At 41.3% G+C, this 23,244-nt stretch overlaps 1 protein-coding gene across 3 annotated transcripts in view; it reads right to left on the bottom strand.

Annotated features, from left to right (window-relative positions):
* Positions 1-2,626: 2,626 nt before the first annotated feature.
* Positions 2,627-23,244, bottom strand: part of METTL14 (methyltransferase 14, N6-adenosine-methyltransferase non-catalytic subunit) — a 37,853-nt gene continuing 17,235 nt past the window's right edge. For 2 of the 3 annotated variants that reach the window (XM_068153933.1, XM_068153934.1), the window contains 11 exons: positions 18,863-19,193; positions 18,402-18,490; positions 17,660-17,747; positions 14,382-14,462; positions 13,868-13,955; positions 11,772-11,862; positions 10,381-10,522; positions 8,364-8,456; positions 6,380-6,496; positions 3,941-4,151; positions 2,627-3,516 (listed from right to left, as the gene is read on the bottom strand). In XM_068153933.1, coding sequence (XP_068010034.1) covers positions 3,203-3,516; positions 3,941-4,151; positions 6,380-6,496; positions 8,364-8,456; positions 10,381-10,522; positions 11,772-11,862; positions 13,868-13,955; positions 14,382-14,462; positions 17,660-17,747; positions 18,402-18,490; positions 18,863-18,928 — 1,380 coding nt within the window. In that variant the 5' untranslated portion in view covers positions 18,929-19,193 and the 3' untranslated portion in view covers positions 2,627-3,202. The remainder of the gene's footprint in view (positions 3,517-3,940; positions 4,152-6,379; positions 6,497-8,363; positions 8,457-10,380; positions 10,523-11,771; positions 11,863-13,867; positions 13,956-14,381; positions 14,463-17,659; positions 17,748-18,401; positions 18,491-18,862; positions 19,194-23,244) is intronic. The other variant, XM_068153935.1, reaches the window with a different exon arrangement.

Genomic DNA, 23,244 nt, shown 5'->3' with positions numbered 1-23,244 from the left:
GGTAATTTTACCTACATGAAGACATCATGGCTGAACTAGCACCAAGGTACAGACACTGTAGCAGCAATCATAAAAATCATCATGTGATACTCAACTCTGATTTAGGCTAGCTAAGCTTTATTGGTGCAGTAATTAAAATTACTTTGTTTCACTACAGCCCTTAGCTACTGCTTGCTTTTCACCTGTAAGAACAGCCTTGTGGACCTTCGTCCCATTACACTGGGCAGTTTTTACTGCAGTGTTCAACTTCACCAGTTTGAGAGGCAGAGATCATTTTTTCTAATACAGACAGAGTCTCCTTATCTATCTCTTTTAGTTACTCAGCATATCCTCAGCCATGTTCAAGAAATAAGACCAGCAACTCTGATCAATGTAAACTAATTCTTTCTAGAGTGCATTCTGGATATTTCTATCCCCTGCCAAGGATTTTAAAGCATCTGGGTTAAAATGCCATTTAATCCCATCGTTAGATCAAAATTGTTCTTTACCCTGCAGCCTAAATGCCAGTGCACTGAACAAAGCATTCACTATCTGTGAACATAACCAATGAGCCTGTGGCCATGAAAAACTTCAAACCCCCAGGCCACATCCAACACTTCAGCCAACAGTGTCTGAAAGTAGGCATGTTCTCAAAGCAATGTCAGGATCTACACACAGTGACTGACAGCTGACCAAGATCTTGACATCCCTTTGAAGCTACATGCTGAGGCATCCCAAATATCTTTTATTAGTGCAATTGTCAAATACTTCACTTAATCCCTAGAGGGTGTAAGCTATTCAGAGCACTGTAAGCCTCTTCCAGAATGGTAAGATGAGACAAGATCTAGACAGGCACCAAATCAGACTGGTGCCATCATGCATTCAATACAATTAAAAAGGAAGAAATTTGTTAGGCATTTTATCTCCAAGGGCAGCATGCCCCAACTGAGTCTTCCTTTACTTGTAAATGAAATATTCATCAGTTCCCTGATTATGAGCATTATCCTCCTCCTGCTAGAGCTTTACAACTGAGACATTAACTGACAACCCATAATGAAATTAAAAGCTTTTCAGCTCTAGACACCACTTCAAATATGGTCCAAAGCAACAGTGATTAAAAACAAAGGGCAGATGCTTTTAGTGTGTGATGGGGGGGAGGGAGTAGACAGTATCTCACTACAGCATTTTCTAACCATTACCTCATTCACCACAAGTACACCACACCCAGCCTTTGGGTACACACCCCCAGGCACCACTCTCTTACCTTTACAGACAACCTCTCGCAGTTGAAGCCACCTTCAGAGCAGGACTGCAGGCATCTGGCTTCACAGAGGACACCTAGGAAGTTCCATTTCCTTGTCCATTAACCTCCAGCACAACAGTGAAGTCAGCTGCTTGTTAACAAGATGTACATTACACTGCCCAGGGAGGCCGGCCTATCCAGCTAGCTCAGCAATCTCTCGAGCTGTTTCAGCTTTGAGGAAGAATCCCAAGAACCCAAACTCTGCATACCCAAGAGGGATTGATCTGGCAGATTTATTTTTTTTAAACAAGACCACATTCAATTAATTTCCCAATTTACTGAAGCCTTGAGCAGAACCCCAGCCTCTGCAAACCGGTAAAGACGTACATCTCAACCAGTTCTTTATGAGTCTCCTCTTCAGTGTAGCCTAGTCATCTGCTAAGAGCAGCCCACACACTGAACCATCAGCTATGGACATGTAATTAAAAGGGGGAAATGGAAATTAACATTTTCTATTAATTGAGAAAAACAAAAACTGTTTGTCACTGGCACAAACTCAACCTTCCTGAAGTTGCAAGACCAGTATTTACTTTCTGAGGAAGAACCAAAAGAATGCACCAGATGAACAGTTCCTGCCTACTCCTTACACCAGTAGGGAGGAAGCCACAGTAAAACAGCAATTCCCAAACCTCAAAGAGAACAAACCCACAAAACGTTAAGAAAAATATTTCAACCATGAGCTTTGATAAACAAGTTTAATAATCCACTGCTTTACAGGACAGTTTTTAAAATCTAGGCTTCAACAGTGAAACATTATGAGACTTAAAAGCCAACTTTCCAACACCTAAGACAGACTTCAGCAATTCTGTTCATTCTACCCAGAACTGACCAAGCAGTTCAGAGTTGTGGTTTGCTAAAACCAAACACTGTACACACCACAACAATCTGCTTCCTTCTTGCACAGCACTCTGGAGCTGCTCACCAACGGTCCATTTCCATTTGCCTAACTTCTCCAGACAAAGCAAACTTCTGTTCCCTTGCTGTGCCCTCCTTACCCAGCTGGGTATTTTCAGGAGCTCTTAGAACAGCACCTCACATTAACAATGCCTCCAGTGAGGCCTTTCTACTACTCACACTGCAACCACTGCAGTAAAGCTGGTTTTCCCTACCAAAGAACAAGGCTATTCCCAGCTATGACAATCCCTACTCCAGAAGCAATCCAGACCTCTGCAGAAGTTCTGGACTGCACACAGACACACAGCTTCTTGCTCTCCATGAAGCACACCACACAACGGCACACATTTACCCCTCTCCCCACTACACACATGAGAAATGAGTGCATATACACCACAAATGAAGGACAAGTTTGTTCCCTATTCCCAGGCATAGTTTGGGAAATTTAAATAAAGTAAGGAAAAATAGAATTCTATTTATTCAACTTGCTCCTTGGTTTAAGAGAAGGTAAAATAGGTGTCAGTATAGACACAGCAGTTTTTCTTCTGTGATGAATTAGAGTAAGCCTGCTATGGCTGTGCACTTCAGAACTGCATTTCAGACCTACTCCATCTTATTATTCAAGTCAGTCCAAACCCCAAACTCCATGGAAGGAAGAGCAAACAGTGTTTTGGAGAAAATGACAGTCAAGGCAGCCCCCACAACTTGGAAGTTTCATAACGGAAAAGCAAGTGTCTCCACTTTGATCCTACCCGTGGTTTGAAGCAGGGGTGTGCTCTGCTGGGACAAACAGCAGCTGTCAGGAGGCCAAGCTCAGTGCTGTCAGGTGCAGAACCTGCCTGCTGGGTGAGGTGATGTGCCAGGCTGGTCACTGGAAGGCAGGTACCTGTTACTGCTTGTACCAAAAATAATTCCAAGAGTTATCTAGCTTCAGTCTCAGAATAATTCACTTTAGCAAAACAAGACTAAGAAAAAGATTCAGAGAGGAGGCACAGGACTAGGGGAAGAGTAATTACCTATCAGTCATCAGCGGGTGGGGAAGCCTCCTCTATGGGTACCTCCACGTCCCCCTCTGAAGCCACCCCTCTCACCCCGGAAGTTAGTTCTGTTCCTCTCTCTGCCCCTTTCTCCTCGCCCTGCTGATGTCCCTCCTCGTCCTCCTCCCCTGGGAGCACCACCGCCCCGGTCAGACTTGGACTTGGGTGGTGGTGACTTGGGACGAAGTCTCTCTATCTCCTCGGTGCAGCCCGTCAGGTGGGAGTTAGGAGCTGTGAAGTATGAAGAGTATGTTTCTGCATTGAAGTTGCTGTTGGTGAGGGTGGGTCCTACAGTCAGCCAACCTGGGGAACAAAGGCAGTGTCAGCAACAGCAAATGTCAGGCTTCAGGGGCTTTGTCCTTTGCCTAGTAAATGACAACTGAAGTAGATAGGGACAGACACTTACCTACACCTCACCTGCACTGATCAGAAAGGAAAGGGCACCTCCAGGAAAGCCAGAGGTGTTGAAAAGTTCAGATTTGAGTTTGAAGGCTTCTTAAAGGCTTCTTTTCTTTCTTTTTTTAATTATGCCTGGCTATGGGAATATTCACTCTGTGGTTTCACAAGACCCCTTCTGCCTCCTTCCTACCTGTTCTTACACCACAGCAATGCTTTCCAGCCCATGACCAGACCAGATCAGCAGCAGAAACCCCCAATGAGTGCCCTCAGATGATGGAAGAGAGTTACTAAATTACAGTTTCTGTGGATCTGACAAAAGTCTAGTTACCTGGTCGAATTGTACTGTCCCTTCCAAAGAGATGAAGACGTCGCCGTCCAAGGCAGAAATGCTCAATGATGTGGAAAATCTCCACAGGTTTTTCTATGTTGCCAATTTCAGGCTCCTCTGTGATGATCAGGTCAATGTCAACATTGGCATGGATGAAGTCCCCATCCGTGCTGCGACGCACAGTTCCCTTAATGCCCATGAGGCAGTGCTCCTGCACATGCACAACAGACAGCACCTGTCACATGCTGCACTGCTGCTGCAGCACCCACGTCTGTGGTTTGAGCACCAGAGAGAAAGAAGCTCCAGGCAGAGGAGACCCTTCTCCTGTACAGAGATGTCCAAAGCATGAACATGAAGAACAAACCAAGCTGGAGATACCAAAAGTGTCTTTTAAAAGCAATGTCAGCTATATGTGGCTTGAACTATGCTATAGAGTGGTAAAACTCAAACAGAAGTTTTGGACATGGACTTCTCCAATTAGTGCAATGTTAGGGCTTGAAGCTGGAAACGCTGAGAAATCACCATGAGGAAAGAAACAAGGTGCTGGCAAGAGTAAGGCAATAGTGATTGTCATCGATGCTTACATCGGCATTCTGATCATGCCTTTATTCACACAAATAACTTCCAAAACTCTCAGTGAACACAAGATGTACTTTTCATCGTGTACCTCTGTTACAGAAGCAGCCTTCACCATCAGATCTTTCTAAAAGGTATCACTGTATCAAACAAGTAAAACCAAACCACTATCAAATTGTAAATGCACTCTCAGCCAACTCCATCAGCGTTCAAAGTGTTCTTAACTGCAACACGCCTTGCTTTCCTTTCCTCTAAACCACCATAGATCATTTTAAGTGACTAGTACATAGAATCCATGAATGAGACATCACTGTAATTGGTACAGGATGTACAGAGGGCTCCTCGTACTCATTTCAGAGTTCTGTTTCTGGGAATGTAAAGCTCAGATGAGCCATTTTCCCCAGTATCATAAACCACTGATTCATTAAACACCACCAGATGGCTCTGAAAAAGTTGCAGACAAAATGATCATTTCCAGATTTTTGAGGAGAGTTTTAAGAGCTAGTGAATAAATATGCAAGGCAGAATAGGTGACCTACCAAATGTATGCAGGTGGTCAACTGCACCCGACCTACAGTTTTCAGATCTTAAATTTAGCTACATAAAAAGGCAGAATACTGCTAAACAAGCTACCTATCAAGCAAAGCCCCATCCAACCTGGTTGATTCTATTCTATCTAGAACACTTTATTTCTGTAAATTAGAGAAATGCCATTCCTTAGTACCTTAGATTCTAGAACAGGTGGCAGAGGATAAAGCATCCACCTAGAGTTACCTGAACACAGAAACACAGCATTTGCTGTTGGAATCCCTGGTAAATAAACATTGCACAACAGACTATTTATTTAGTCAGGATAAAATAGCTCGGTTTTCAATGTTTATTGTGAAGAGTGACCTCAGCTCACCCCTTGCTCAATAAACAGAGAGATTCTCTAATACCAGAAACCATCCTCTGTTAAAGACAGAAATTCCTCCCCAGATCCTCCTGTGTGAGTTTTAACTTCTCCCTCATGAGTGAGTGCACATATTTGCAACACTAGGTGCAATAAACATACACTATTTGTACTTCTGAATATTTATATCCAGTATAACACGCTCTCAGACTTCTAATTAACCTAAATGCAAGGGAAAGAAAGACTCCAGATATCTGAAAGAGAAGCATACACTCCTAAAAAACAGCAAATGTGAGAACAGGGCTGAGGATGTTTAATACTAATGAATAATTAATTCATGTGGAATGAGTCCTGAGGTTAATGGCACTTCAAATTATTAACTTGTCACCCAACTCCATGTTCAGTAAAAGTGCCACAGTTACACCCATGTACACTCAACTCTTTCTTCATCCTAGCTACATTTTAATGGTTTTGAATAGCATTGGAGTCTCTTAAATCAGAGGACTTCATAATCTACACTTTGGAAGACTTCTTTTGACATTTAGTCACATTCTACTGCCAAGTTTAGTTCCATTCTATAGGTGTTCCTCCACCTGCAAATCTTCTTCCCTAACCTAGAAAGGAGGTTGCTAATAGACTGCTTATTTACCATTTATCAAGAACTGAAACATCTCCCAGGTCAAAACCACTACTACATACAGTAACATTTTCTAATTCAGTTTCTGTTTCATTATTGTTCATCAATCTCTAAAACCTCCTCAGGTACCCACACTTCAACAAAGCTCAAGCAAGTACCACAGAGAATAAAAACTCACCAACCAGTGTTAAATGCAGGTGACATTTCTCTGTCTCACACTGACTGAAGTCTAAAAGGGGACAAAAGTTCATCCTTCATCCTGTGGGACACTGGGTGTTTCACTAGCATGAAGAGACAGGATAGAAACAGAGAAGAAATTGAACCAAATCTTTACCTTGGTTCTCTGGAAAACAGCCTTAGGGTCTAGAGTCTTGGTCTTTCCAGGATTGTTCTTATTGGTTTTAATCCAACAGATGTCCTCACATCTTCTGTAACCCCATTTCCGCAGACACTAAATGTTGTAGACAGATAAAACAGTTCACACTACACCAAACACTTCAGTAACCTAAGCTGAACATTCATGTAGATACTTGATCATAGGACCATTATAGAATGGTTTGGGTTGCAGAGACCTCCAAAGGTCATCTAGTCCAACTTCCCTGCAGTCATCAGGGACATCCTCCATTAGATCAGGTTGCTCAGAACTTTGAGCCTCACCTTGAAGACCTCCAGGGATGTGGCCTCAAATACTGACCTGGGCAACCTGTTCATGTGTTCTACCATCCTCATGCTAAAGAACTTGTACCTAACATCCAATCTAAGTGTCCCCTTCTCTAATTTCAAACCATTGCCCCTCATCACTGCAGACTTGTGTAAACAGTCCCTCTGCAGCCTTCGTGTAGGCCCCCTTGAGATACTGGAAGGCTGCTATTAGATATCCCTGGAGCCTTCTCTTCTCCAGGCTGAATAACCCCAGCTCCCTCAGTCTGTCCTTGTAGCAGAGGTGTTACAGCCCCCTCATCATTTTCATGGCCCTCCTCTGGACTTGCTCCATCAGGTCCATGTCCTTCCTCTGTTGAGGTCTCCAGAGCTGGACACAGTACTCCAGGTGAGATCTTACCAGAGCAAAGTGGCAGAATTGCCTCTGTCAGCCTGCTGACCATGCTTCTTTTGATGCAGCCCTGGATGCCATTGGCCTCCTGGACTTGTAAGCGCACCCTGTTGGCTCATGTCCAGTTTCTCATCAACTTGTCTGTGTATCATTCTCTTTTCAATAGCTTTTTAATGGAACTCTGCACTCTTTTTTACCTAGTGACACTTAATCAGAATCAGTCCCTGTCTCCACTAATACCTGTGATCTGGTAACTTTTCACATCAATGCAGAGTTCTACAACCAGGAAGATAAATAGCTAAAAGCCATTGCTACCATTTTGTGGTGTTTTCCTATATCTGTGAAAAATAAAACAACATAAAACACCCACCAACCCACAAACAACACCAAAACAGAAAAACACCACCAAAAAATACCCCAAACTTAGAACTTAAAAATTCAAGAGTCATCTGAGAGTGTAGTCTTGGAAAGGGAGGAAATGGGGCATTAAGCACTTTTGGCTGTTGCTGCATTCAGGATCTGCCCAGCTGCCAAAAAGGTACCTGTGACCAAAATCACTCTCTCTGAAACAGTTATTTTAACCAACTTCAAAACGAGCAGCAGACAAAGGAAACATACTAGCAACCACATGTGGTCCTCTAACAAATGCCATATTGTTTCCACAGAAAGCACTGCTCGAACTAAGGAAAGAATGTTTCAGCACTGCAAGAGCTGGAAATTCTTATTCCAGCACCCCCTCAACACAAACAGTGCTACCCTGGCACACAGAAAGATTACTCTGAAACTCCGAAATCTTACAGGGTTATAAAACTTTGTAGAGCTCAGTAGCACTAAACGTGTTTAAACTCCAGGTGTTCTCTGGAAATAAGCAGTGCTATTGCACACAACTCTTATCTCACTTTATGGAACAGCAGCACCTTTCTACTAGCATGAGTATTTCTGGCAGAAAACTATTAAGAATTCTGTTAAAAAACTAAAATGGGAATGGACTCAACATGGCAACATCAAAACCAAGAGAGCAGTACAGCTTTCTAAACTCTGTAGGACCATGCTTCCTCATACTCAGCCCCACATCTCAAAACTAACAGTTCTCTAAACAGTTAATGCCAGATACACTTATTTAATCCCCTCAAAATCCTACATCCTCTACCACAGTAACAAAACATCCCTCAGGAGTTACTGTTGAGAATTCTATACAGAAGAAGTCAATGACAAAAATAAACTCTTAGGCCTCTTCCTGCTGAACTGAATTAAAACATCACCTTACCACTCGGCCAAGATCCAGACCCTCGCCTGAGCCACACCATAGGAACACAAATGACCTTGAGGCTGCAATCTCTTCAATTTCCAATTTCATGATCTAGTAAAAATAATAGTAATAAATGTTTCTGGATTAAATACAAATCACACCAGGAAGAATACTTAGTGTTGAAGCATTATCCCAGAAGCCATCAGGAAGCACTTCTATTAGTCAGTCCGTATACTACTCATGGCCATGCCCTCAGAATTGTTTTCCAGAGTATGTTGCATAAGTTACCTTATCAGCACTTAAGAGCATGTTTTCAACACAGCTGATCACCAGTGTAATTTTTCATTTTAACAGTAATTCTATCTGTATAGAAAATTCTAGACTTGAAAAACTAATACAATCCTGTCCAGATTTCAGCTGGAAGGGAACACCGACATGATTTCCACCCCTATAAATCCCTGCTTCATTTTGTCATTCAACTGGCAGGGAAAAGATATAACAACAGAGAAACAGGGCTCTGTTTCTTTTCAGCCCTTGAGTTATTTCTGTGAAGGCACATCATAAAACCCCAGCTTATTTCCTATTACTATACAGGAAAGACATTTTCACTTTAAGGAAAAAAGCAGCAAGAATTTATCGGGACAGTGGTTCAACAATGACAAATGAGTAACATTCAGGATGAAATAACTTCAGATGCAAAGCATCTGTTACTCATTACAAGTTGAAAAGACTCATCTGTAACTTGCTAACACATCAAATCAGGCTTCATTCTGTGCTGCTGTGAAGAAAAATAATGCAGTAGAAGCCATTCTAAGAGAACATAACTCCCAACTAAGATAAGGGGATGGCTCCTGCCTCTAGCACTTACAGCTCTGTTAGGACAGAATGTTTTTTCCCCAGGCAATGCTGCCAGGCATCATTTTTATTGGATGTAACTGAAGGCTAACACAGAAGCTAGCTATTCCTTAACACAAAGTTACCCAGCCTCTTATCAAAAGCATAAAAATGCCTTTGTTTTGAAATTAATTCCTTAAAGATGGGTTGGATTTTCTCTTGTTCTCGTGATCCTTTACTTTGATTCACTTGTGTGCAGGTTTCAGCCTAAGAACAAACTAAATCTAAAGCAACACCATCATCCCCAGCCCAAACTGCGTAGAGCACAGATAAGAAAATTTCAGCCATAACCCGTTCACTCCTGTTATGACCAATAACACAGTCCTGTGTTCCTTTCAAGTAGGATCTCCCAAAAATAGGGATTTATTAGTTGCATGTTCACACCCATAGGCCTGAACCTAAGAAATCCTGACATGGTTATGCCAAGATTGTTTTCATCAGCTGCTCTCTACTACAGATTGGGGCTGTTTGTTGTCTTAGGGTTTGGGGGGGTGGGGTGGGGTGTGTTTAAATGAGTGAAGTGTAGATAAATTGAGTAGAGCAAATTTATTGCTATTTGACATTAGCATTACAAGTTTTGCTCAATGCTCAAGAAAAGGAAGTATCCCGTTCAATCTTGAAAGTCAGGGCAAGTTGGCAGCAGACTTTGTATCATCAAATTGTTATGCTTGATGACAAGTGGTTTGATTAACATTTGCTACCCAATCAATACTTGGAGAAAGGAGGTATGTCAGTGAAGCACACTCACCCACTCTTCTGACTGAAGCCCAGCGTATTAAAAAGCTTATCTGAAAAACGCCTTTGAGAATTTCAAGATACAGAGGAACATTTACAATGAATATTCTGAATTTCAACAGCAACAAATGTGAGGGTAAGGGAGAAATCCCACTATTGTTTCAACAAGTTTCAACAAGGCTCAGGGAGAACAAAAACATAGTTAGTTCATTGAACTCCTCCAAATACAGTCTGTTAGCACAAACAGTGTAGGCATGTATACAAAGATAAAGCTTAGTTTTGGTAAGAACCCAAAAACCCCATTTTTCCTTAAAACACATCTCTAAAACATTTTTACACCAAATGAAGTCCTCTATTTCCCTAAAAACACGTATGAAATACTTCTCAGAGCAAGAAAAACACTTACATCATCCCAGGTCCAGCACTTCTCATTGGCAGTAATGCCAGTCTCTCGGTAGTACTCTTCCAGTGGTGGTTCCAGGAGAATCACATCGAACTTGGACTTCAGTTCCCTTATATCAAAAGCTTCCAAGTCTGCCTGCAAGTACCTGTTTAGAGAAAATAATATAGATGGCTTAGACAAGTTATAGCAGTGGCTGGAGACTACACTCCACACAGCACTTGTGTAGCCAGTGAAGTTGTCTCCTGTGCAGTTCATGCAGCTCAAACGCACTGAACCCAAGAGATGCCCAATGCATTCTCACCTAACTTCAGATGAATGCTGCTGCATTAGACACTTTTAAAGTAGTTTAGTCTTTCTCTGAAATAGTTTTTAGGAGTCTAATTTAGCAAGCAGGGAACAGATGCTCACTGAATTTTTCTATACATCCACGAACAAGAAGGACAAAATATCCTCATTTAAAAAGCAAACACTCACTGCTTGGCTGACAGATTTCTGGTTTGCTTCACCTTAAAAAAAAAACCTGATTGGCAGACCACCATCATCCCTTTCCTAAGAAAGTGTATGGAAGAGATTATTATTCTTTAAGTGTATTTGGTGTTATCAGAAGGCAACATTTGCCTATTTTTCCTCCCTTTTGTGCTCTAGGACGCCCAAATCCATCTAACTTCAAAACAGCCAGCTAAGTTTTGCAGTCTGTAGCTCAGCTGTTCAGACAACCACTGCAGCTTTCATGTGACCATCATGAAACAATGCTGGTTTTACTCAGTACAGGTTAGGACTATGGTACATGAAAAGAATTAGCTTCACATTCAGATAGGTTCACATTCCTGGGAGTACACTGCATGCCCATACTGCATCTACTCTCAAGATGAGATACTGCAAAAACTCTCAAGACAAATCACTTCCAGCCAGCATAAACTTTCTTGGTCTTGACCTGCAAAGTGGCATCTGATTGATGGGCACTAAGAGAACAGCTGAACATTCTACCAAGTAAATCTGTTACAAAAACAACTAAGGTTATATTAAGAGGCATTTTTTAAGCTTTCATGCTATTGTAAACTGCATGTATCATGAAAATCATAACCAATGTTCTTTTAGTTCCCAAATTAAAACCTGGAGCCCCATCAGTTGGCAGTTTGGTCTTAAAAAACAAAGGTTTTGATACTATGAATAATCCACACGGGAAGGAAAAATCGAGTTCATATACTATATTAAATATCTAACAAAACCAAACTGATTTTATTCTTCTGAAGTTTCAACTGATTAATTTCTATATATGAACAGAAATAGAAAATGTAAATTCTGAGCAGGTGCTAAAGAGAGAGGTTTGCAAAGCAGACAGCCAACTTCAAACAGGTCTGGAGAAGAAAGGCATTTTCCACAAAAACACTTACATGGGAGGAGTGTTAGATTTAGATATCAGCTCATCCTTCAATCTGATGAGCTCTCTAAGTTTTGGATATTCTTCAAACCTATCTGCTAAGCCTAAGAAGAAGAAAACATGAAGTTAACAACTACTTGAGAGTAAATCTGTATCAATTAAGCATTGTCCAGTATTTTTAATAGGTCCAAATGTTTTAATACTTAGCCTCAGTTTTTGTTAGCATAAATCAAACCCCTCACAGCAGTACTTCAGAAAAGCCTTCTGCCTTGGCCCAGTGAACTAGGGCTGCAACTGACTAATCTACTCTAGAGCACTACAGTGGTCAGGAGTTCACAATTCCTTTTTCCAGGAGGAAACAATCTTTCATTTAAACTAAAAGTGCTAGAGTGTTGAAAGTTATTTTGTACTCCCTCCCCTAAGATTACATTCAGACCTAATTAACATTAATTTACAGAATATTCTTATTTAAGCTTTGAGGATGATTTCTATGGCAGCAAATGGGGTATAGCTGGCTCCTGTGGGCACCCCTTATACAGATTTGGTACACTGTTATCATTCATGATAAGACATGCGTATTTGTTTATTGGGTTCCTAGATTTAGCTCTATGAGATTAATTTTCAAATCTTTCATACATAGAGAATGCAAAAGGGAGAATAAGATTTTCTGCAAACTTTAAAACAGAAAGAACAAGAACAAACAGAGTATTATATTCCCCCTTCCAAAGAGTAAGTAGTGACAATATGTTTTTGTTACTGCTAGCAGGAGGCTTAGTGCAAATCAAAACCATTCCCACCTCCCAGGCAGTATCTGTTCAACTTTAGCAGGAATTATTTACAAAACCTCACGTGCATGTAAAACTTTAAATGGACCTAACCATGGGGGACAAAATCCCCACCCAAACCCACAACACTTCACGCCTCTCCATACTTTAATTCAAACTTCCAAACTCCCAACCCCAGATCACACTGGCAAAAGCAATTTTTTGGGCATCTAACTTTATTATCTCTTATTACATGTACATAATACCCAAAGGTTGTTTTCATTCTTCTGCTTAAATACATAACATCTTAAAAACTGCAGTGTTTTTCTGATTTCCACTACTGTGCTGCTTCAAGCCAGTCCAATGCAATTATTCCCACCAGCAGAAATGGAAGCTAATTAGCAGCAACAGATGTGAAAGAATTTTCAATCAGGACAACTTCAGTTGCTTTTTTAAAAAAATTAAACAATAAAATAAAAATGAATGAACCAACCAAGACAAAACCCACAGGTCTCTCCCTCTCTTCCAAGAGCAACATCAAAGAGCTGTAACTGGGTGTTCTGGAACCAGTACCTCCCTACGGCTTTTTGTAGGCTCATATCCAGTTATAAAGTAGCACACCTCATCTCTAATGAGGGGTCTAGACTAACTGCTGCTGACCTGTGTAAAGAATTGTTCTGTCCCAATTCTTTATGCAGCAGAGAATTGAAGCCCAGATGCTCTGCAGATAAAGATGTAACTGACTCGAAACAACCAGTTTTTCATACTCAACATCCAACTGTGTTTCTCAGCATTCACAAAATACAGAGAAAAACCAGAGACTACACTGCCTCAACAGGCAAATAAAACCGCCTTGGGCTGGCATCTATGAACACAACACACTTGCCCTGACAAGCTTCAACTTGATAAAATACAGAGAACTGTTGCAGAAAACTGCAGAGGGAGCTGTCCTGCTTGCTTTAAAACCATTAACTACCAGGCACATGTTCTGGGAAACAGGATCAAACCATACCTTAGTTTTTGAAGATTAAATTCAGGCCTAACAAAGTAAGATTTCAAGTTCAGGGATGGCTGAAAAGTAACATCCTCTGAACTCACTGTGTTGGGCCTGCCTATGGGTTGTCAGCAGCTGCGTAACTGAGCTGGTAAGTATTATCCACATTGCTTACTGACTTAAGTATTTTCCATAGTTTACATGCTACATGCATGCCCAGGAGAGTCCAGTGAGATAAAGCTATGAAGTACACGTATTTGCATTTCCCACTAAGTGTAAGGAATTAAAAAGGCCATGAAAAATATGGTACTGAATATACCAAGTTACCCTCAAACAGTTACTATGACTTACCAACATCTCTGATGAAGTTCTGGGGTCTGTGTCCTGTGTCCACAAAGTGTTGGCAGTAATCATTGTGTGGATTTAAGCTCTGAGTACCCTGCAGAACAAAAGGGAGTTCAGTGAGAGCAACAGGGAGATAACTGAATGTGCACATACACACTGCATGTTAGTCTGACAAACAAAAAAGTAAGATTATTTTTTGTTAATTTTTAACACGTCTCTATAAGCTGCATTAGCAAAATCACTGGAGTTTTAGTTCCAAAGCAGGTCCACCGTTACTACAGCTCACTGTAAGTTGATCCAGATCTTTAATCAGATCAATGTAAATGCTAGTTACAGCCAGATCTTTCACAAGAAACTTCCATACTTGTGGATTCCTGTCAGTCACTTCAAATACCACCAGTTGGATGTGATGATCTTAGAGGTCTTTTCCAACCTCAGAGATTGATTCTATGACTCACAGAAATAGTTTAACACAGCCATGACAGCTTTGACTACAGGTTTAAATGCAAAAATATCTCACCTTAAGAAAGGTACTAGAGTCTTTGTAAATCTCTTCTTCATAGGGCAGGTTCTCTTCATCTTGCTGCAGCTCTACTTCATCCTTGGAAACAAAGGAGATGTAAGTACACAAGACCGTGCTGTTTCTTACATTACAATTCTGTTTCTTAAAGAAAGAAGCAGGCTGTCAACAAAAAGAAATCTCCTACAGCAGCAGATCATGAACAGAGCCAACTCCAGTTTTGGAGGGGGGAAAAAAAAAACCCTACCTATCCCAAAAAGGTCTGACTTTGTTAATGAGGGAAGCATTACTGGGAAAGGACAAAGTTGGAAACCCTAGACCCTGACAGTGTAGGCAGTGTTTCACAAGGCACCATGAACTTTAAAATGTTGTCCCTCCAAAATTTCACTCCTTTGACTAAAGCAGATGATACATTTTGCTGAGGGCCCTCTGTAGCAGAATCTCTGAACATTTACGTCCACTCAATCATTTCTGTTCCAACCTCAGGAGCTGAAGCCATCTTCTCTGTATAAATTTGCTGTAATTTTCCTTGCAGAAACAACACATGCTACACCTAAGATACCTATTTCTCAGAGATCCCAGTTCTCTTTATGCCTTCATAAAGTCAGTTTCAAAAAGGTCTTGTGGCAACAAAGAGTTCACACCAGCAACTTTCAAAGGGAAAAAGCACAACCAAAGCAAAGACAGAATGAAATTAACACTAATATGCATGCATACATTTTTTCAAATGACTAGAGATACATTAAGGAATTACCATGACTCAGGAAAGGAAGAGGTTTCCAGCCTCCAGAACAATGGCATGGAAGCACTCCAAGCTTGCAGGCCATCTCTTGCAGAAACAAAGCACAGCAGGGCTGCCCCAGATTAGGCTGGCAGACAGCAAATTTGAACCACAGGTGGTTCTGTACTTCTAAATTAGAACTCTAGCAGTATTTGCCACAAAACACTGCTGATACCAGACACACAGGTTCAAACAATTGAGTAAATGTACCTGGAGAAAGGGAGGGGTGGAGCAATAATCACAGCTCTCAGCCATCTACAAAAAGCCTGGCAGCGGCAGCAGATAGTCACTTCTAAATACAGAGAGCTCAACTAACCCTAGTACAACTGTTACAGGCCCACAAAGCCAGGAGCATAGCTGAGTTTCCGTAGAACCACAATTTAGCTTTCTGACCTTGAAATATCCATTATCCACCTTTGCCATTAATGTGACTCTTTCTGTACCTCCCACCGCTGCAGTCCGCAAGGCGGTCAGGCCCCACAGCACAAGTCAAGCAGCCTTGCTGCTCTTGTTTTTATATCAGCCTCATGGTTGCTAAAGAATCATCACTATATACTTAAGCTTACTCTACAAAAAACCCAAAACAAAGCCACAAAACCCAGCACCTTTTTGGCATCAGATGTTCCTAAAGGGAAGATTAACATATTTCATTTTTCACCTCTAAACCTGCTCTCACACTTCCCCACATAATGAAAAATCAATGTCATTGTTCAGCCTTCTCTCAAAACAACAAGCATAAGGCATTTAGGTGTCAGTAGCTCACTCACTTTCCATCTGGAATACTAGAAACTACAACTACATCTAGCAGCCCCCAAGCCCACACACTAACATTCAAGCATGTTACTATTTTAGTCTAAGGAATATGTAATACAATGCAATAGGGCTTGCTACCCTTGATTTTTTTATCAGTTGACATGGCAAGACTAAATTTAAACTGGCTCAAAGTACTAAGAAAAGAGTTACATACATAAAAAAGGGATTTCACAAAGTTCTTACCTGCTTGCCAACAGGGAATTAGCAATGCCTACTGAAAACAGCTGATGACCACTGTGGAAGTTGTACTTGAGGGTTTCAAGTTTCTTAAATCTATTTATCTGATCCAAACCAGTATTATTAAAATATTCTTCAATTCCAACATCACAAGAGCAAGTGGTTACAGCCCACCTTAAAGTAAGGCTTCTCCACGCTAATGAAGAAAATGCTAATTGTAAGACTCATATGTTTTGCCAACTGGAATGACTTCTCCACTTGTTATTTCACAGAAAATAATTCAGTTGTTTAACCACTTACTTGGTGAAGGAGTAAAATAAACTACTATGAACTGATATCTAAAATGAGCACAAAAGCCTCACTTCACAAACAGCACGTGTACTCTGCAAATCCCTTCTGAGAGATGGTGACTGGACATTTTCAGCAAACCAAACACTCAGCACGTTAAGAACAATGTCCATTTACAGATAGACTTTAAAAAACAGACATCAAAAAAGGTCCTGGTATATATTTTAGTAAGATAGAAAACTGATGTTATTACAGAAAAAATTACAACCTGAACACAAACATAACGCTACCAAGACCCCGTATTTTTAAAAACTACTATTTTTAGGTATGCAAGAGAACAGCAGACACGGCATGATTCCACAAATGCGTTGACTTTGAGTCTGCTTAAGCATGGAAGCAAGGTTATTAGGACAAGGGGAAAAGGAAAGGCAGGATATATGCTGCAACACAATCACAAAGCAGATCAGAAAGACAGCAATATGGCAATTATGCCTTTGTTTAACCTTGCTTCTCTACCACACATCTTTGCCAAAACATCACATTAGATATGAAAGAAAGCAGCTGTCACACAGCACTCAGATAAGCATTTGAAAAAAGACAACCACAATTCTTCAGTGACCATGGAGGGGTTTGTGTTTTTTAACTGAACTTACCCTGGATATCCTGAATACTTAAAGCATACCACAAACCAAGTCTCACGATTTTATTCCCTTAGAATCCTTTATTTCTTCCAGAACTGGATTCCTCTGCACTTGCAAGGCATGCTGGAAAGACACCCTCTGCCTCCCTGCAGCTCATCCAATAGCCTGTGCTTCTTGCTAAAGACAAACTTTCCTTCTGACAGATTCTGATCAAGTTCTTTTTAGTGTACCCAAGTGCAGACACATTTTAGCACTTCTTCCTACCCAACACATTACCATTCTCTGTGGGCACTATCACCTAAGCCTGCCTCCTCCTAAAAGCAGCACTAAATTAAGCCTCCAAACAATGGGTTCTGGTACTGATCAATTCACTTCAGCAACACCTGTGAGAGGGCACTTCAGCAACACCTGAGAGGAACCACTTAGCATCTGACATCTCTCAGAATGCTGCAGTGGAATGCCTAAAGAGAGATGTCACCAAGATAGCATATTTTAAACTATCCCTACACATTTTTATGCTTTTATACACACACACTTATGAACATCAGAAAAAAGGAAGTTATTCCTTTTCTTCTTACCTTATATTCTTCAACCTCTTCTTCATCAGCTTCTCCCTCATCGGGGTATTTGCGTTTTGCATTTGGGGCAGAAGTATCATAAGCAGCCCTATAAATATCCAGAAAAAGTCTTCATATAAAAGTTCCTCTCTCTTGTAAGAGCCTTTCATAAATCTCTGATAATTTGCCTTCACCATGTTGGTCACAAGTTTGAAGTGATTCTGAAACAGTATACAACAAGCTGCTCTCCTCAACGTATTTTAGACCAGCACAACTTAAGGACAGGACTCTTGAAACCAGATATTCTGCTTCCTTATTGTCCCTGCTCTGTAAGGCACAGCTTGTTTTACCCAAACAAATACATCGCTCACAAAAGCAAGCTGCTGTTACATGAGAATTAACAAGCACTAGCTACTCCATCCCAGACACGTCTATTCTCCCTACGAACTAATTGCCTTGTAACTGTTCTTAGGAAAGATATAAAGGCCCTAGGGCAACACAGGTGGAACACTCTTAAATTCACTCCTCAGTTTCGCTCCACAGTAGGTTTTTAACGGCAAAACCAAAAGCTAGCCTTGATTTCAAAACCGCTCTTAGAAATGAATGACTAAACACTACTCTCCTTATTTAAAGTTCAGATTTCAGTGACCACTGACTTCCCTGTTTTTACATAAACACCAGGATTTTATTTTGCTCACCCTCTTTCACAGCTTTACAGTACTGTTAACTAACCCGCTAACACGAGCGTCAACCCCATACTGACCTACACATCTCTCTCGTCTCGGCAATCTCCCGCTGGTCATCTTTACTGTTCAGCACGGCCCCGATGCTGTCTGCGTTTTCCGCTCCCAACTGAACAACGAGCAAAACAAATTCGAGCCACAGTTAGCGCGGACTGAACCCCCGTCAAGAGGTACCAGTCAGGTTAAGGGCCAGGCTGTACACCCCGTCCCACCGGCTGGGCCCGCCCGCAGAGCTAGCTACAGGCCCTCAACAGCCACTGTGTAGCCAGTACTGCAGCGCGCCGGGCCGGCGGTGCCAGAAGCAGGGCCGCTCTCTTCCCGCCTCCCGCTGCCGTTACCGGGACGGCGGCACCTGCGGCGGCGCGCGCGCCCGCTCCCCTCCCCGCGGCGACAGGGTGAGGCCCACGCTCCCCACGCCAGCCGCAGGGCCCAGCCTGGCGAGGGACAGCCAGGGCTCACCTCAGCGCCCCGGCCCTCCTACCTGCTGCGCCAAGAGCTGCCGCCGCAGCTTCTGCCGCTCTCGAATCTCCTGCAGCCGGCTGTTCATCGCCAATTAGTCGGCGATTGCCACCCCGTGCTACCGGGCTCCCGCCGCTGCGTCACTTCCGACCCCTCGCCCAATAGCGCGGCTGCGGCAGCCCCGTGACTCGCGGGTTGTGGCGGTCATGTTGGTTGTGGGCAGCGAGGCTGGGCGGGGAGCGGGACAGTCCCCAGCGTCACCGCACTGCTCTGCACCTCTGGGCTGGAGCCGCGCTGCAGCAGCCTTTCCTTTCGCAACGACGGGGTAGCTCTAGCTTACAGATAACCGAGTCCTACCATGAAACGTGTTAGCCACCAGACAGATGGAAATGCGAGTTACTGACTCTCCAGGAGTCACGGAACAGACTGCTTACCAGCTTTAATGTCATTTAAGTTATTGTAAGTGTGGCCCTTAAATTAATTTCCACTCCAATGCAACACAAGTATCACTCCAGACACCCAGCCCTGCAAATCTTAGTGAGCTCTTTTCAAAAGGTTTTCTCTCCACCTATTTCACAGCTCTGACGACAGCGGTTTGATGCATTCTGAAGCCCATAACTTAGTTTCACATGCAACCCTTCATGTCATTCTCTATTGAAACCAGAACACTACTTCTCTCCTATGTCTCTCCTTTATATCCCATTCCATTCTCCAATGCAGTTACTTGTAGATTAAGCTTTCTATTTAGCCTATATCTCTTGGATTCCATTTAGAGGAAGTTCTGCAAAATCTTTAAAGTGCTTTCCATCTGATTTTTGGTCTATTTCCAGCGTCCTCCTTTCCCTCTCGCATTTTGTTGTGGGTCACTGAATGTATATAATTTGTACTGCATGCCGATTTTCACTCTGACAGCTATTTGTACTACAAGAAGAATGAACATTGAAACGAAGGCCCACAGTCTGGATTCAAAAATTGTACAATAAAACTTCAGTTCCTACCATCTTGCAAAAATAAGTATTACAAATGGTCTCCACAGTTACAATGAAACTGCTTGTCCTCAGGAAGCTAACCTGTGGTCAGCAGAGAGCCTTCATAAACGCACCACTATCTGCTCTGGATAATTTGACAGATATGTGCTGTGATTTCACACTTCATCCAGATCGTGTTTCACTGCCGTTTGATCCAGCATTGTACATGGCCTTTGTAATGGACATGAAGCCTTGATGTTGCATGTTGCTCACAGCATGACAGCTGCTGCCTCTGGGCCTGCTGATCACAGCCCCCTTACTAATGTGGAGGTGAATACTGAGTCATCCACATACCTTGCCATCAGTTACATCCTGATTTTAACAAAGAGATCACATATTCTTTCAACAAATTCAGTCAATCACTGAAATTAATTGACAATCCTCCTTCTAAATTAGTAACAAAATTAGCCAAAACAGTCCCCTGAGCTCTCAAGTCACTCTTCACTTGGAGATCAAGCATTATTGGCCTGCAATCACCTTCAGAGAATGTGTTAAAATGCAACTGGCTTTAACTGAAATGCCCGCATATATGCCCGTACATACGTTGTATTGTATCTAGCCCTGTATTTACTCCTTCTAGTTTTAACACTGCTCCCGAATCAGCCCCCTTTCTCGTTTTAACACACACACACACACACACACACACCCCCCTCCCCCGACAAACCCTCCCCCACTTACTGAGGCAGGAGCAAATCTCTAGTAACTATGTGAACTTCAATGACATTTGTTCTAACCACTGAGCTGAATTTGATCTGCTCCCCTTATGGGCAGAACAAGCCTAATTACATGACATCTGCTGGCTTTATTATTATAAATCAAAGTGTTAAAGAAGTGTGAATTTGTTATGCTTTGAATAACAAATATATTCCCTACACCTCACTGATTTACAGACTTAACTCTGTAAGCACTGAAATCAGAACATACTATATATCCCCTTCCTGCTTTCCCTACGTTTCTCACACAAGATGTTAAAATTACACTGCTGGTTTTATCTTGCAGTCAGAAATTCTGTCCTATCATGCTTGCAAAACAATCTTGTACATTTTAATGTTTCAATATGGTACTTGTGCATATTTTATGTGGTAACAATACCCTTGCTTTTTCTCATAGCTGTTTTGTTTTGTACTAAATAGCATTAAGGGTGACTAGATAATGACACTATACTGAGTATTACAACGTGTGGTAGCTTTGTACACTGAAAACCTCATCTGTCTGAAGACCTTGTATTCCAGAAAACATATCCTTATATATTATCTCATATATTCAGTGCTTTTCCATTTTAAATTTGTTTGCAATATTATTTAATGTTTTCCTGGGTAGCTAATTAGATAGAGGATTTTGCATCAGCATGTTATTTGCACAGAATATGTAAATATTCTCCCGTTTGCTTTCATGTTTTCCAGAGTATTTACAGCATCACTGGTTAACTGTGGCTTCTATCAATACTTTCAATAACTAGATCTTAATGCTTTCTTGTTTCAGTTTATAGCATACCAAGCAAATCGATACCTTATTTCTACATTCTGCATTCATGCCAGGTCACTATCCATTGTGTTTTCTGTGTGGCTGTGCCACTAGATCAGGAAAAAGATCTGGCTGATATTTTAAGCCAGTCTGGATTATTTTGCAGCAAATGCTCAACTGCAGCTTCAGAAGCACCAGAAGTACAGATGGAAGGCAGTACAAAAAATATGAAGATGGTTTGTAGATAAATCCTAAAGGAAGAAGTTATTCCACTGCTTTTTACTTTTCCTGGATTCTAGGAAATTTAGAAAGAAGGTGCAGGTAGAAAAATCTCTGTATAAATAAAAAATAGATATATGGGCTACTCGTGATCATTGGAATAATTGGAATAATCCCCCCATGGAAGTGGTGGATTCTCCAACACTGGACTCTTTTAAGATTCAGATGGACAGGTGCTGGGCCATCTTGTCTAGACCATGCTTTTGACAAGAAAGATTGGACCAGATCATCCTTGAGGTCCCTTCCAACTTGTGACTCTCTGATCCTGTAATTCAAATTGGAAGTTCTCTCTCTACAGCTCCAAGCAGAAGTTACTGATTTGAATTCTAAGGGCCAAGCAAAGAGTCTGTTGAAACTAATAGCAAAACTCTGAGATTTGTTTCCAAAAGAGGATAATAATAATGGAAAAGTAACAATGAGAGATTAGAGATTTTATGATCAATAATATTAACAGTACTTCTACGTGATGTAACTAGGCATTTGGTCCAGCAGGATTTAGTTGCATGCTATTAGAACATATTGGGTAAAATTCCAATGTTTTTAAGTCTAAAGTACAAAAGGTAGTGTGTACTCTGACATAGTGTTTATTTACATAAATAAATGGCATGCTAAGCAGATCAATATAAAACCAGGACAAGTCACTATATATCTTTTGCATAGTTATATCCATAGCAAAAATCTGTGGCTTTTCATAATCCAGTGAGTTTAATTTTAGTTTTGATATTTTAGTTACTATCCTAACCACGATGACTAATTATGAAAGCAGTAAATTGGAATGTGCAATTCCACATCAGCATTAGATTATGAAAAAAGAGAAATGGGGAAATCATAATGATGGGACAAGAGGGATCAGAAGAGATAAGAAAGGGACATCTGTCAGAAGTAAGAAAGAGTTAAGGGATTATTAAGCCAACAATGAAGATTATAAGAAAGAGATTTGTTTTGCCACTAGTTACAGCAGTGGATGTTGCCTTCTTTGCTGCCTTTCTTCCCCCTGCTCTCCCTGCTGCCCTTCCCACAGTTCCTGACATTTTCCACATTCTGTGGTAATGAAGGCCATCTACATGCAAATGTCTGTCACAGGTCTGCACAATGCCAGTGTTGTTCTAACTACAAGAGTCATAGTTCAATAGTGCAAAGTCAGCTCTGATTCCTTGTTGTACAGAATTTCCTTGCAGTTGTAGATGTTATCCTTGAGTATTTTAAAGTGTAGTTGTATTTTAAAATGTCAGCTAAAATGTTGAAAGGAGTACATCTTTGAGTATCACTTTATATTAATCAGTGTGAAATAGTTGCTGCCCCAGCAGCAAATACCAGTAGGTATTTATGAAAGCAAGCTAAGAACTACTGAGCTTTATAGTTCTTTAAATGTTATCAATATGGGCAAACTAATGCATGTATTCATCTGCACCAGATCTATTCACTGACCTGAAAAGACTCACTGATTTTAATGGAATTAGTAACTAATACAGCCAACACACAATGTTAAATATGGCTTCATGGACAAAACAATTCCTGCTCCAAGTAATTTTTTCTCCCCTCTTTGTGCTTATTTTACATGTTCTAATACACTATATTTATGGAATTGTGTAATAGGCCCTTGCATTATTCCTAACTATAAAAATACAGTTGT

Source organism: Melanerpes formicivorus, unplaced genomic scaffold, assembly GCF_026170545.1.
Source record: "Melanerpes formicivorus ecotype bairdi unplaced genomic scaffold, bMelFor1.0.p_v2 SCAF_27, whole genome shotgun sequence".
In the NCBI taxonomy this organism is placed as follows: Eukaryota; Metazoa; Chordata; class Aves; order Piciformes; family Picidae; genus Melanerpes; species Melanerpes formicivorus.
Note: the sequence above shows the minus strand (reverse complement) of the source record. Positions and strands in the feature narration are given on the sequence as shown.